Genomic DNA, 12703 nt, shown 5'->3' on the forward strand with positions numbered 1-12703 from the left:
ATGATTTCCCCAACAGGGTTTTTACAGACAATCCACATCCGAGGTCTTCATAATCATCAAATTCATCATGAACCGTTTACGCCTGGCCGCGGTCGGCGTGCACGGTGGCGATGATCGTGTCGACCACCGAGGGGTCAGAGAGCTGATATGACATGTCAGTATTGCATACACCACACGAGGGAAAAGATAGAACTTACCGTCGAGGTATCACCCAAGCTATCCTCCTCACCACTCAGAATCTTCCGCAGGATGCGACGCATGATCTTGCCACTGCGAGTCTTGGGAAGGTCGTCGACGACGAAAACGGCCTTGGGCGCCGCGAAGGGCCCAATCGACTTGCGCACTTGCATCATCAGGTCTTTGCGCACTTGGTCTGTGGTCTCGTTACCCTCCTTCAGAGCAACAAAGGCATTGACCGCTTGGCCAGTGAGCTCGTCGTTGATCCCGACCACGGCAGCCTCAGCAACCATGTTGTGCTCGAGCAGAGCAGCCTCGATCTCGGCAGTGGACAGGCGGTGGCCAGACACGTTAACCACGTCGTCGACACGACCACGGATCCAGTAGTAGCCGTCGTGATCGCGACCCGCACCATCACCGGTGAAGTAGTATCCCTTGTACACGTTAAGGTAGGTGTCCATGTAGCGCCTGTGGGCAGCCCAGACGGTCCGAGCCATGCTGGGCCAGGGCTGCTTGAAGGCAAGGACACCTTCCACATCGTTGCCGGTGATCTCCTCGCCGGAGACAGGGTCGATGATGGCGGGCTCAATGCCGAAGAAGGGCAGGGAGGCGCTGCCGGGCTTGGTGGGGGTCACACCGCCGAGAGGGGTAATGACATGGGAGCCGGTCTCGGTTTGCCAGTAGGTCTGCAGATTCAAAAGGTTAGATACTAAAACAAGTGTGGGGAAGAGAGAGAGAACGAACATCGCAAATGTGGGCTTTCTCTTTGCCGACCGCCTCAAAGTACCACTTCCAGACCTCGGCGGCAATGGGTTCACCGACGGAGCCAAGAATACGCAGGTGCTTCATCTCGTGGTGAATGTGCTCGTTGCCAGCACGCTTGAGCAGACGCAGAGCAGTAGGGGCGACGTAGAACTGTGTGACATCGTACTGATCGATGACATCCCAGTAACGAGAGCAGGTAGGGTAGGCGGGGGTACTCTCGAACACGACAGTGGCGCATCCCAGCAGCAGAGGAGCGTAGACAACATAGGTGTGGCCGGTAATCCAGCCGACATCGCCACCACAGAAGAAGCGGTCATCGTCGTGGATGTCGAAGACGTACTTGCCCGTCATGGCAGCGCCGAGCAGGTAGCCGGCGGTGGTGTGCATGACACCCTTGGGCTTGCCGGTCGAGCCGGATGTGTAGAGCAGGAAGAGCGGATCCTCCGAGTTCATAGACTCCGGAGCCAGGTAGTTGGGGTACTTCTCGACCTCCTCGTGCCACCAGAGATCCCGACCCTCGGTCCAGGGTACCTCGGCGCCGGTGCGCTTGTAGACCAGCACGTTCCGAACATCTGGGCACTGCTTGAGTGCCTCATCGACAATGCGCTTGGTGCCAATCACCTTGCCACCGCGCTTGCCCTCGTCGGTGGTAATCACCACCTTAGACTGGGCATCCAGAACACGATCCCGCAGCGAATCCGACGAGAAACCAGCGAAGACGACCGAGTGCACTGCACCGATACGGGCACACGCCAAGAAGGAAATGACTGCCTCGGGGATCATGGGCAGGTAGATGGCAACGGTGTCACCCTTTTGCACACCGGCGCGCTTCAGAGTCCAAGCCACCCGCGACACCTCGCGGAGCAGCTCGCCGTACGTAATCTTGCGGCCCTCGTTGGGCTCATCGGCCTCGTAGATAATGGCGACCTTGTTGGGGTCCTTGAGCGCGTGGCGGTCCACGCAGTTGTATGCCGCGTTTAGCCGGCCCTCGACGAACCAGGCATTGTCGCCGTTCTCAAAGGAGCCGAAGTGGGTGGTCTGGAAGTCTTTGTCAAAGGAGAGGAGATCGCGGGCCATGCGAGCCCAGAAGGTGTCGGGACTGCGGATGGACTCCTCGTAGAGCTTCTTGTACTCGTCGACATCTTTTACATGGGTGCCGGTCGGGTGCTTTTCGTGGAATGCCTTGGGAACGTGATATGTGTCGACCTCGTGGGCTTCCAGCACCTGCGGAGGGGAGGTTAGATAGATCGGCTCAGCAGAGAAATAAGTCAGCTCACTTACCACATTGGGCTTGGCTTTGGGGTCGGCTTGCGACATGGTTGGAAAAAATCCGGGCGCAACTGCAGTGGGTGTGGAATGGAAAGTTCTCTGGAGGATCAGGTCGCATTAGCGGGGTGAACGAGCGGTAGGTAGCGTGCACATAGTCGATAGAGCGGGATCATTAAGCTCGTGCGAGTGGGGTGGAAGGACAGGACACTCACCGAGTTCGTGAAGTATGTGTGTTGTGTGTGCGTGGATAAGAGGAGAGCTGTAGAGGTTGTGTTTGGAGGGAATACGGATGGAAAATAAAAAGAGCAAAGGAAGAAAGAAGAAGAGGACGGATGAAGGACACCTTAATATGGTCAGTGACCCCGATGCGGCCGTGCTCGTATTTACCGTACCCGGCCTGTTACCTCTGTCGATCGCTGCGACCAGCACGAGAGTATGGAGGGACTGTATGGAGGGACTTATGGATTCTGATCTATCCAGCCAATTATAGATGCTCTTCGGATTTGATTCTCCTCTTTTTGGGTCCCGTTAACTAATAGGAAGACTAATGATAATAATAATAATAATAATAAAAAACAAGTGCTGTGGTTCTGTGGGGAGGCCAGTCTGTTCCGTTGCTCCGGGGAAAGATGGAGTATACCCAATTCCCTGAACCGTTTGGCCTAGAACTGGCGAACCATCCGTCCGAAATCGCAGACCGTATTCTTGTCGCTTCTGCATTGCCGAGCTGCGCAGGGGACCAAACTGACCTACGGCTGAATAGACTTCCTCGGTGGAGCGCCCAGGCCGTGGAACACACTCACTAATGGCTTTCCTAGACCGAAAACCAAAATCCGGCCGCCGTGCCGTGTCTGGCAGCTGTCCGCCGAAAGAGAAACATGTCTCCTCTGTCTATGTATCGCAGTGGTAATTGTGCCCCGGATTGTATGGCATGCTCGCCACCCCCATGTCATAAGTCGATCCGATGATGTAAAGGGAGCGCAGCGCGAACCCTAACCGCTTTCTAGTAGAATCCTTCGCGCGCATCACACGGCCATCACTCGGCTCCAACAACGTCTGTTACTGACTCTGTAGAGTGTCAGTGCGCATCGACCAACTTGTTAGGCTTGGGCCCTGTTCGCCCGCACTGGGTCCAAGGTAGTCAGCATCCAGTTCGTCGACCCTTTCCCCTTTTGGGCGGTCGGTGATGATCACGATTCGGATTGATGCCAACCACCCCCGTCTATCGGTCTATCCCTGATATCATGATGATGGACAGTCGATGTATGTCAAGTCGCCACGAGAGGCTTGAGCATCCTTTATACCAGGTCCGCCGCCGCATCAATCCCTATCCGCGCAGTGGGAGGAGCTGAATCCACGTGTGGAGAGGGCGTCGGAAAATTGTGGGACGCTGAAGGACGTAAGGATGTCAATAATCACTTGCACTAGCTAGCCCCTCCCTCGAGTTAACCGTGTCATCTAGTCTGATTGCGATCTCCTTAATCCCACACCACAATAATAATCAACAATACAACCTCAAGACACACCCCGATGGGCACCTCGTGTACTCCGCACACCCATACATACCACAGTAGTACGCCAGGCTCAGCTCCACCGTCACATTTTGCGTTGCCAACTCTCTGCAAAACAAAAACCCGCCCAGCGCTCTATCGGGACTAGCCCGATGGCTGCCTAGGCTAATTACACCCGCCCGCCCGTCCGCCCCGAGAAAAGACCGTGTGCGAGAAAAGACCGTTTGGCGAGAAAACGCCGTGCTAAACCAACCCCCCGCCGCACGAATCGGGACATCCCTCGGTGTCTCACGGAGTGGGGTCAGATCCAGTAAAAACTGCAATCAGATGTCACCTTATTGGTAGATGGTGCAATCTAAAGCCCGTTTCATTGATCGGAAAATATTCACTTGGGGCAGGTACTATGTCACACGACGATAGAAGTTGCCTCGGGTTTGCCGGGTAGCGACTTGTTGAATCCTGCGAGAGAGCATTTGCACACTTGCTCTGCTCCTCACGGAGTATAAATAGATTACTAAATGTTGGGAGAAAAGACTCATCTGCTCCACTACAGTGAAACAGGGCCGAGCCCCTGGACTGGGTGAATACCGCCGCGGTATTCAATCAGGCTGGATATGAACTATTCCGATCCTGCCGCTGCACTCTCCCACTGCACCTGGTCGTAGTGCACCACCGCCTCGAGCAGAGCTTGCGTGCCAAGAGCACTGAAACTGTCAGGATCAAGGGATCGTCCAGGACATCAAATCAGGGAAGGGGGAAGGAAGGGAAACTAACCAATCGTCTGCGGAACAGTACTCCGTCGGGTGATGGCTGATACCATCATGACATGGCACAAAGATCATCGCCGTTGGGCAGTGCTTGCTGGTATACACGCTGTCATGGCCGGCGCCGCTAGTCATGAGCATCGACTTGTCCGGCCCGACGAGCTCATTGGCCACGACTTGGATGGATGCGACGCACCCTGGATCGAACTCCACGGCCGGTGAGTCGGTATCTAGTGTCCAGTCAACGGCCACGCCCTTGCCGTTCTGAGAAGCAATCTGTGCAAACGACTGCAGACATTCTTCTTGCACGGCATGCACGACGCGATCCTGGGGGTGCCGGATATCAAGTGTGAAGGTCACTTTCGAAGCAACGGTGTTAGTAGATGCATTGGACGGCACCTTGATGATACCCGTTGAAGCGAGCGCACCATGGCGCTTGGCAATATCATTTGAGGCTGCGATCATTCTAGACGCAGCAAGCACCGGATCCTGTCGCGCACTTAGAGGCGTCGTGCCCGTGTGTGCATCTTTGCCGTGGATGGTAAATGTCAGCCATCGGTAGCCTTGTGCGCCTTGGACGATCCCGATCGACCGGTTGTTCTCCGGTAGAATAGGCCCCTGTTCAATGTGCAGCTCGAAATGTGCACCGAGTGGGAACCCGGTGCGTGCATCGCTCGAACAGGGTATGTCGCCTAGATATCCATGTCTTTCAAGCTCGGACCGAAGCGTTACATTAGGATCATGGATATCGCGGAGATCCCATGCCTTCTGGATCGGGATGGCGCCAGCCCAGACGCCGGAGGAGCACATGGACTTGGGGAACCGGGCTCCCTCCTCACTTTGAGATGTAAAACCAGATTAGGACTGAGCTAATAGAAGGCCAGAGAGACTTACTTTGTCCAGTTGACAACCCCAATATCATAGTTCGTCTGAAATCCATTTTCGTTCATTGTGCGCAATACCTCCAGCGCGGCCATGACGCCGAGAATCCCATCAAACCGACCCCCGCGAGGCTGCGTGTCGAGATGACTACCCATAGCAATCATCGGCGCGGCCGACTTTTTGCTACCGGTCCGGCGCGCAAACATGTTACCCATCTGGTCGACTGAGAGAGTGCATCCCAGTTTCTGGATCTCGGCAGCAAGCCACCTTCTGACATGAGCGTCGTCATCCGTCAGAGTGAGACGGGCCATGCCGGTATCAATTGGGTTTCTAATGGTGAATCAGAGGGGATTTAGCAATGGATTAAAATACTTTGCTTACTCGCCATATCTGTGGGCGCTGCCCCAATTGCATGTCTCGTGTAATGTTTGCCAGAGTCGATCGGAGTTGATCTTGAGACCAGATAGTGCTTGGAGTCGAGTGGTCGTAGAGAATTGTCGGATGGGATTGGAAAGGGCCCGGATTGGAACCCTTGTGCTGTACATTTTGGGGATGAGAGGCAAGTGAATGAGCAGAGAAATGCAGTGAAATGAATTTGGCTGAATTTGGCTTAATTTGGCTCAGTTAGAGTCGCGGTATCCTGACTCTCGTGCAACGCACGCCTTGCCGATATATACACCCGGCACGCCTTCTTTGAACAACGGGTGGAGTAGGCAGCAGAAACAAGACGTTTAGACTGCAATAAGCAGACAGAAAATGATAGGCCCAATAAGAAAGTTGTGGTGGAAGCGGACTATGATCCAGGGCAATCCGCCGAGAATTTCGGGGCGCCGTCCGACAACATGGAATGGCGGAAACAGCCTAAATTCTACAACAGAAAAAAATATACATAAAGTTCGATGATGATGATATGTCATTCCAGATGACACTTGATTCCAATTGTAAGTTTCCATGAAACCGAAACAAAAAAACATAGCTTCCAAGTGCACGTGCGTCAATCCATCCAGACCGGACAAAAGTCACATCCTCTTAGTCCATCTGAAGAATAGCCACAGAAACACAAAGTCCCAATTCATCATGATCTATCCCATCCATATGTTCCCTTGGGTTCCTCCTACCGAGGATACCCATTCCCCCGACAGCAGCTGCCAAAACACTGATCGCCTGAGAGCGGTTAATACTTTCGAGCGGCACACGCGTAGGTTCAGGAATACCGTTGTAACTTGGTGCTGATCCGTAGGTCCCCCTGTAGTCCTGATACCTTTCATCGCTGCTGGTCTGTTAGAGGCATTTGCCTGCATGTTTAGAGAACACCTTACGCAGGGTATGTTCTCGAAGAATCACTGTCTGAGGCTCTCGATCTGGCATCGCTGCTGGAGAGTATGGAGCGGACTTTGGACCTGAGTCCGTTGCTTTCCTTTCCAGTCATATTGAGAGTTTTTGTGTGTGTCCTTTTCTCTTATTTTGAGAAACTATAGTTGTTGTTGGTTGATAGCGTTGGGTCAAATTTCAAAGATGTTCTTGGAATCTGCCCTGCAGTTTCAAATCGTGAGAAATTACATGGAGGGAGGAAACATGGGACCCTTAATATATCCATAGCCTCAGATACTTTTGCTGGTCTCCCAAATTCTGATCTTCATTTCACAATGACGTCCCGTGGGGTACAAAGATGGCCCCAGGTGGAGCCCATATCGGGGAGCGCCGATGTCCATCGATAGCCCTGGCGGGTTTGAGATTAACGAACACTACAACATCACAATTGATGCCATCATTCTGGATCAGCGGCGGCAATAGAAACGATGGACTTTATTTCCTGCGCAAACAGACTGAAGCTCAATCATACCGGCCTCATGATTGGCGCTAGCCGCCTCTAGGATCTGCTCACGGTCTCAACCTTCCTCACTCGATCAAGATCTCGTCAGCGAAGCCAAGAAGCTGTTACCTAATTTTGTCCCACTCGTCGGCTTGGGGCGGTTCCTATGAATTGATTATGAGCTGGTGGCGGACGGATTAATAGTGACTAGTTTGTGCTGTGAAGGTGGTATATCTAGAGATGAAGCTACAGCTTTGCCGCATATGAGCAACGACACACCATTTGGACAAAATTAAACGAAATAATTGATGCTAGATACGACATCTCAATGATGACTAGGCCCCGGACTTAATGCCCACTGCTAGATACACCGTCGCATTTGGAATCCCAATATGAGCTTCGAAGGTGACGATCGTGAAGGTGCCCTATGTCATGATGCTCGGTGGCGCACGCCTGCGAAATGGAAGCGGAGTGAAAATAAAGTCCTTTACGCCGCGAAGACAGAAAGGTCGGTGTAGTTAACTGGGGCAGCCAAGTGACATTGCACCATACCCCGAAGGAAGCAGACCTGTGAGCAAGGGCACCATAGAGTCCGATGAAATGTTTCAAAAAGAATTCAGAATACCATATAGGTGGCATAACAACAGCAACTACTCCCGTCAAAGCCTTGGGAGAGAGATTCCTGCGTGGCTATGATCCAACTTGATGTCGCTCAAAAAGAGAAAAAGGGCAAATAAGACTGTTTGCATGGGACCGTATTAAGGCGTGCATGAAAGATGTCGGCAGTAAATTTAAAATCAGCCTAGGTCCAACGGCGAACAAGAAGCGTAGGCATACAAATGTTGGACAACTAAGCTAGATCGTATGAATCCATGAAATACCAAAGCTGAGATGATTTCGGCTGGACAGGTTGGTATCTGTGTATACTTCGGTAGGCTTTAGCATCTTTTTGTATCCAAAAATCAAGTCTCAAAATACTATGCTGCATATGGTTCTGGCAGAATCAAAAGACCAGGTAACTCAAGGACTTAATTCCGAATGATCCTGATGCATTAAAGTCACCTTACCAACTTGTTTGCTTCAAATCTCCCTGCATGCATCGAGATAATGCATACCCTGTGCTTTTGGCTATTTAAGAGCCCTGGGTGTCTACCTTAAAAGACTATCATCAATTATTCCACTCTCTTCTCCAGCTATCCACACAACAAACTTCCAACATGAAACTTTCAATTCTTGCCCCGCTAACCGCCATAGTGTCCTTTGCAGTAGCAGAAGATGCCTTTCTTTTCCCACCCATTACCTCTTGCTTGGTAAGTCTTTTGGATATAAAGTTAAAATTGCGGGTTTGCAACAGAGTATACGCTAACTAGATTCGCGTAATAGCATCAGTGCAACGAGCAGGCCGCCACAGTAGTAGGATGTAACTCCTACCTTGATACTGGATGCACTTGTCCGAGTGAACATTTTGTGAAAGCCCTTGCTGGCTGCATGGGAGCTGCATGCACCGCATCTGAGGTGATATGTATGGTTTCATTTTGATGGCCTTCTTTAAAATTCGGCTTTTGCGACACTACTAACATCATTTGCACAGCATCCTTTGACTTGCATGTTAGAGCTTGCAATGGAGCGGTTGCATGGGCATGGTCTGAATAAAAGAGCTACCTACGCAATTCTATATTCCAAGCATATCATCCTCTTGTAAATTGGACTTGGTATTTAGATTCTAACTTGATCCATTAAACCGCGCGTACGGCGTATCTGTAACCTATTTTGTGTTTCACACAATTAGGGCCATTCCCTAATCAAATCCTGTATGTTCTTTGACAAAGGTTCAATTATGTCTCTAGAATGTTAAGAAACAAAGAACTAGAGCCGCGAAACCCGTTGTTTTATTAAACTCCTCTGCCGTGCGACTAAGAGCTTTTTTTGAAAACCAATTGACAGCCATCCTATGTTGCGAAATTAGAACATGCCACGTGCGGAAGCAAAAAGCAGAAGACCAGCGAGTAGTATGGACTTACCATCGGAAAAAGGGTGGCAAATACGCTAATCTTCTCCGATCTCTCTGTAGCATGATGATCCCATTCTAAGTCCAGCGCCGCTTTGCCAATCATACCTGCCATCGATAGTGGCACATACCTCCTTGCGAGACAGTCATGCGGTCCGGCTCCAAAAACCAACCAGTTCTTAGTCTTGGACTCGGCATCTCCAGATATCCAGCGGTCAGGATTAAAAACATCGGGATTGGAGTAAGCAGCTGGGTCATGTAGAGCTGGGTAGCAGGACGGGATCACCATAGAGCCCTTGGGGACGGTGTAGTTGGGAGTAACGGGGAAGTTCTTTGTTGCAAGGTAGGGAACGAAGATAACGGGTGGCCTGTGGCGGAGGAGCTCCTTGATCACTGCGTTGGTGTAGGTGAGTGATTCCAACATCGGGAGGTCAAAAAGTTTGTGTCTATCACCGCCACGTGCAGCTAGGTTTTCTTCTCTCAGTCGATCGAGTACATCGGGCCTTTGGGCGAGGACTTGAAATAGCCAAGTTGTGGCACTGCTGGATGCATCCTGAGACGCAAAGAGGAAGGTGAACAGCGTCTCTCCAATTTCTTCGTCTGTGAATTCGCGGATGAGATTCGTTGGTTTCTCCGCCTCGGCCTCACCCGCCTCAACTCTCTCGCGATATCGCTCGGACTCCATCATATGGAGCACCCAATGATCCACGATGCATGTGGGCGTTGCGCCAGTCGCCATATTTGCTTTGCATGCAGCAGCACATTTTGCGAACTCGACATGGATAGCATCGGCCGCCCGCTTCCCTAACCAGGGCTTGGTGAACGGGATATACATGGACAGAGGGATGTTAACTAGCTCAAGAGCAGCAGTAGCAAGGTAAAAATCATCGGTGATTTTCTTGACCGCGTCCTGGGATATGTAGTCACCGAAGAAGGTTCGACACGAAAGTGCACAGTTGATCTCGCGGAACATGGCCATGAACGCCATGGGCCGCTCATGATTTGCCTTGCTGGCGGAAACAAATTTGTCAAAGTAGTCCGTGAACACTTTCTCTTGTACCGGAAGATAACTGGCCAGGGCCTTATTGGTGAACAGAGGAGCTAATCCCCTTCGGTACTCGGTGTGGGCTTTACCTTGAAGGAAAACCCATGCTCTGTGACCTAGGATGTCTTTTGCGATTGGAACTATGCATGGCTCGGCATATGAGGGCGATTTGAAAACCTTATGGGCTAGGTCTCGGTCGGAGGCAAGAACGACAAATCTGCATAATACGTGAGCAGTTGATCCAATATTTGCAAGTTCCAGAGACGTGACTTACTTGTGGAAGACAGACACACAGCTTAGAGGGCCACTCGCCCACTGGGCAAGATACGCTTCGAACTTTGGATGAATTGCCTGAATGAACGGGCCCACGAGTGGAATCTTGAATCGAGGGCCAGCAATGGCACCCTTTCGCTTGATATATATTACTAAAGACTGTGTCAGCTTGGCTAAAAACCTTCCATTGACTTTGAATACTTTGGTCATAGATTACCACGGCAAGTACAAAAGCAACAACATATTGCCAGGTAGACCATCCCACAAAAAGATCAAACATGGTGCATTTTAACCGGGCATTCATAGAATCCCAAATCTCTGGCTGAGAATTGGAGGTGTTGTAGATCTCGGTAGCCATATCGATGACAGATGGGAAATTTCCCACAGTCAGGGGCGAATGGTTCTTTTATACTGAATAGCTCTTACAGACTCCGTGGTTTCTCTTCAATTCATAATTTCGATAGCATATATATGTTACCCAATTGGGACTAGACTCCGAGAGAGGCCGAGATAGGCACCGGGATCTAGTGCTTTTTCGGCCAGGCACAAGGACCCCACACTCTACTAAGCAGAATTTCTCATCCGCAGATTGTTTTTCTCCTTTGGTTGCTCAATTTCTCGAACTGTTCTTCTGGAACAATGCGCCAAACTCTTCGTCGGTCCTGTGCTGCATGTGCTAGATCCAAATGCAGTTGCGACCTCCGCAAACCGCGTTGCTCTCGCTGCGTTAAGCGTCAGCTTCAGTGCCTTTATGCAAACGAACCATCAACGGCCCCGCCAGCAGCTTTTGGGCGGGGGGATAATGAATCGATTAAAACACTTGATGAATCCAACACTTTAACTAGCTATAGATTCAAGGGTCTTGATCCTTTCGACTCGTATCCACAGACAAGACTTCCCCGGGAACACGCCCAACGCCTTATCCATAGCTGTAAGTGTCGATCAACGTTGTCGATCAAGGCGTAACTCACAAATGCAGTTCTTCACAAGATTGCTTTTCAGTACTATCCTCTCGATCTAAACCCAGTCTCAAATCCGTTTCTTATCTCTTGGTGGCCACTTGCTCTGGGCGACCCAGCATTATTTCACGTATCACTCCAAACAGCATGCCTTGATGAGGAATTGCTAGCCCAGAGGGGTTTTCGAATCTCAGAGATTCTCATGGCCGACTCTGTGACTTTGCTCCGGCGAAAAGTCGAAAACACGACGCTGGCCGTACAAGACGGGACTTTAAATTCCGTCATTACTTTGGCAACAATTGAGGTGAGACACTCCCCAGGGCCTCTTTGAATGGATATCTTTTTTAGATATAAACTCGATCGCTAACTCTGCGTAATCATCAGTTTGGAAAGGGCAATATTAATGTTAGCGAAATGCATGTGGAGGGAGTGAAAAAACTAGTTCACATGAGAGGTGGCATCAATGCTGTAAGGCAGACCAACCCGCTTACCGCAAGGATGGTCAGCTGGTAAGTACGCTCTTGACTAACAATAAGGCTAGCCAATAACATAATCTAAAGGGTATCGATGCTCATTATGGGCCATCCTCAATTCGAGACTCAGGATGACCTCGGCATTGGAGATGGCATACCTCCTGTTCCAGAATGGCAGTTAGACTCGACCACCATTGAAAATAATTCACCCGAACTTATCAGTGTTGTTACCGACCATGCAGTCAGGAATGTCTTCGTTCGTCTCCGTATCCTATTCCAGCGGGCACAGCGGATACCCTTCACACCCTCCCAGCTTCATGACCTCACCTGTTTTGTCGTACACCGACTATTACTCTCAGCTCCCGACACGGGAAAATCTCTGCCATCACCGATCACAGAATGCATTCGTCATGCGATCGTACTTTACATGTTTATTACCCAAGGACCGACTTATTACTCTCATGGAGTCATATTGAATACGCTTGTCACTCAGTTTATAGGGCATCTCAAGCAGCTGGAATTGACACGTCGTGTACGTGATTCCCTTGATATTTGGCTCCTTGCAGTTGGAATGGTGGCCTCGTTTGATACTACTCACTATGATGCGCTGGTAGAGAGAGCTCGAGATGTAGCAGCTGATCTACCGCTGGATAACTGGAACGACGCGCTCATCTATATCAAGAGCGTCTTGTGGTTGGAGACTGAGGGAGGCGAAGATATATTTCAGCCACATTGGAACTCTATTCTTGGTGCTGCAAATGCAG

General features: G+C 50.7%; 3 protein-coding genes across 3 annotated transcripts; all 3 read right to left on the reverse strand.

Moving 5' to 3' along the window:
* Nucleotides 1-76: 76 nt before the first annotated feature.
* On the reverse strand, nt 77-2259 carry PFLUO_LOCUS9088 (acetyl-coenzyme A synthetase 2; the record flags this gene model as incomplete). Its single annotated transcript, XM_073786878.1, has 3 exons — nt 77-142; nt 198-863; nt 922-2259. 3 exons carry the CDS (start codon nt 2257-2259, stop codon nt 77-79), a joined length of 2070 nt encoding a protein of 689 aa, XP_073643090.1.
* A 2082-nt stretch (nt 2260-4341) lies between these two features.
* Nucleotides 4342-5913, reverse strand: PFLUO_LOCUS9089 (uncharacterized protein; the record flags this gene model as incomplete). The annotated part of the gene is made up of 4 exons (XM_073786879.1): nt 4342-4426; nt 4497-5324; nt 5381-5698; nt 5750-5913. 4 exons carry the CDS (start codon nt 5911-5913, stop codon nt 4342-4344), a joined length of 1395 nt encoding a protein of 464 aa, XP_073643091.1.
* Nucleotides 5914-9094: 3181 nt separating this feature from the next.
* PFLUO_LOCUS9090 (uncharacterized protein) lies at nt 9095-10865 on the reverse strand (the record flags this gene model as incomplete). Its single annotated transcript, XM_073786880.1, has 4 exons — nt 9095-9130; nt 9203-10451; nt 10509-10659; nt 10709-10865. 4 exons carry the CDS (start codon nt 10863-10865, stop codon nt 9095-9097), a joined length of 1593 nt encoding a protein of 530 aa, XP_073643092.1.
* Nucleotides 10866-12703: the final 1838 nt, after the last annotated feature.

Source organism: Penicillium psychrofluorescens (genome assembly GCF_964197705.1).
Source record: "Penicillium psychrofluorescens genome assembly, chromosome: 6".
NCBI classification, from domain to species: domain Eukaryota; kingdom Fungi; phylum Ascomycota; class Eurotiomycetes; order Eurotiales; family Aspergillaceae; genus Penicillium; species Penicillium psychrofluorescens.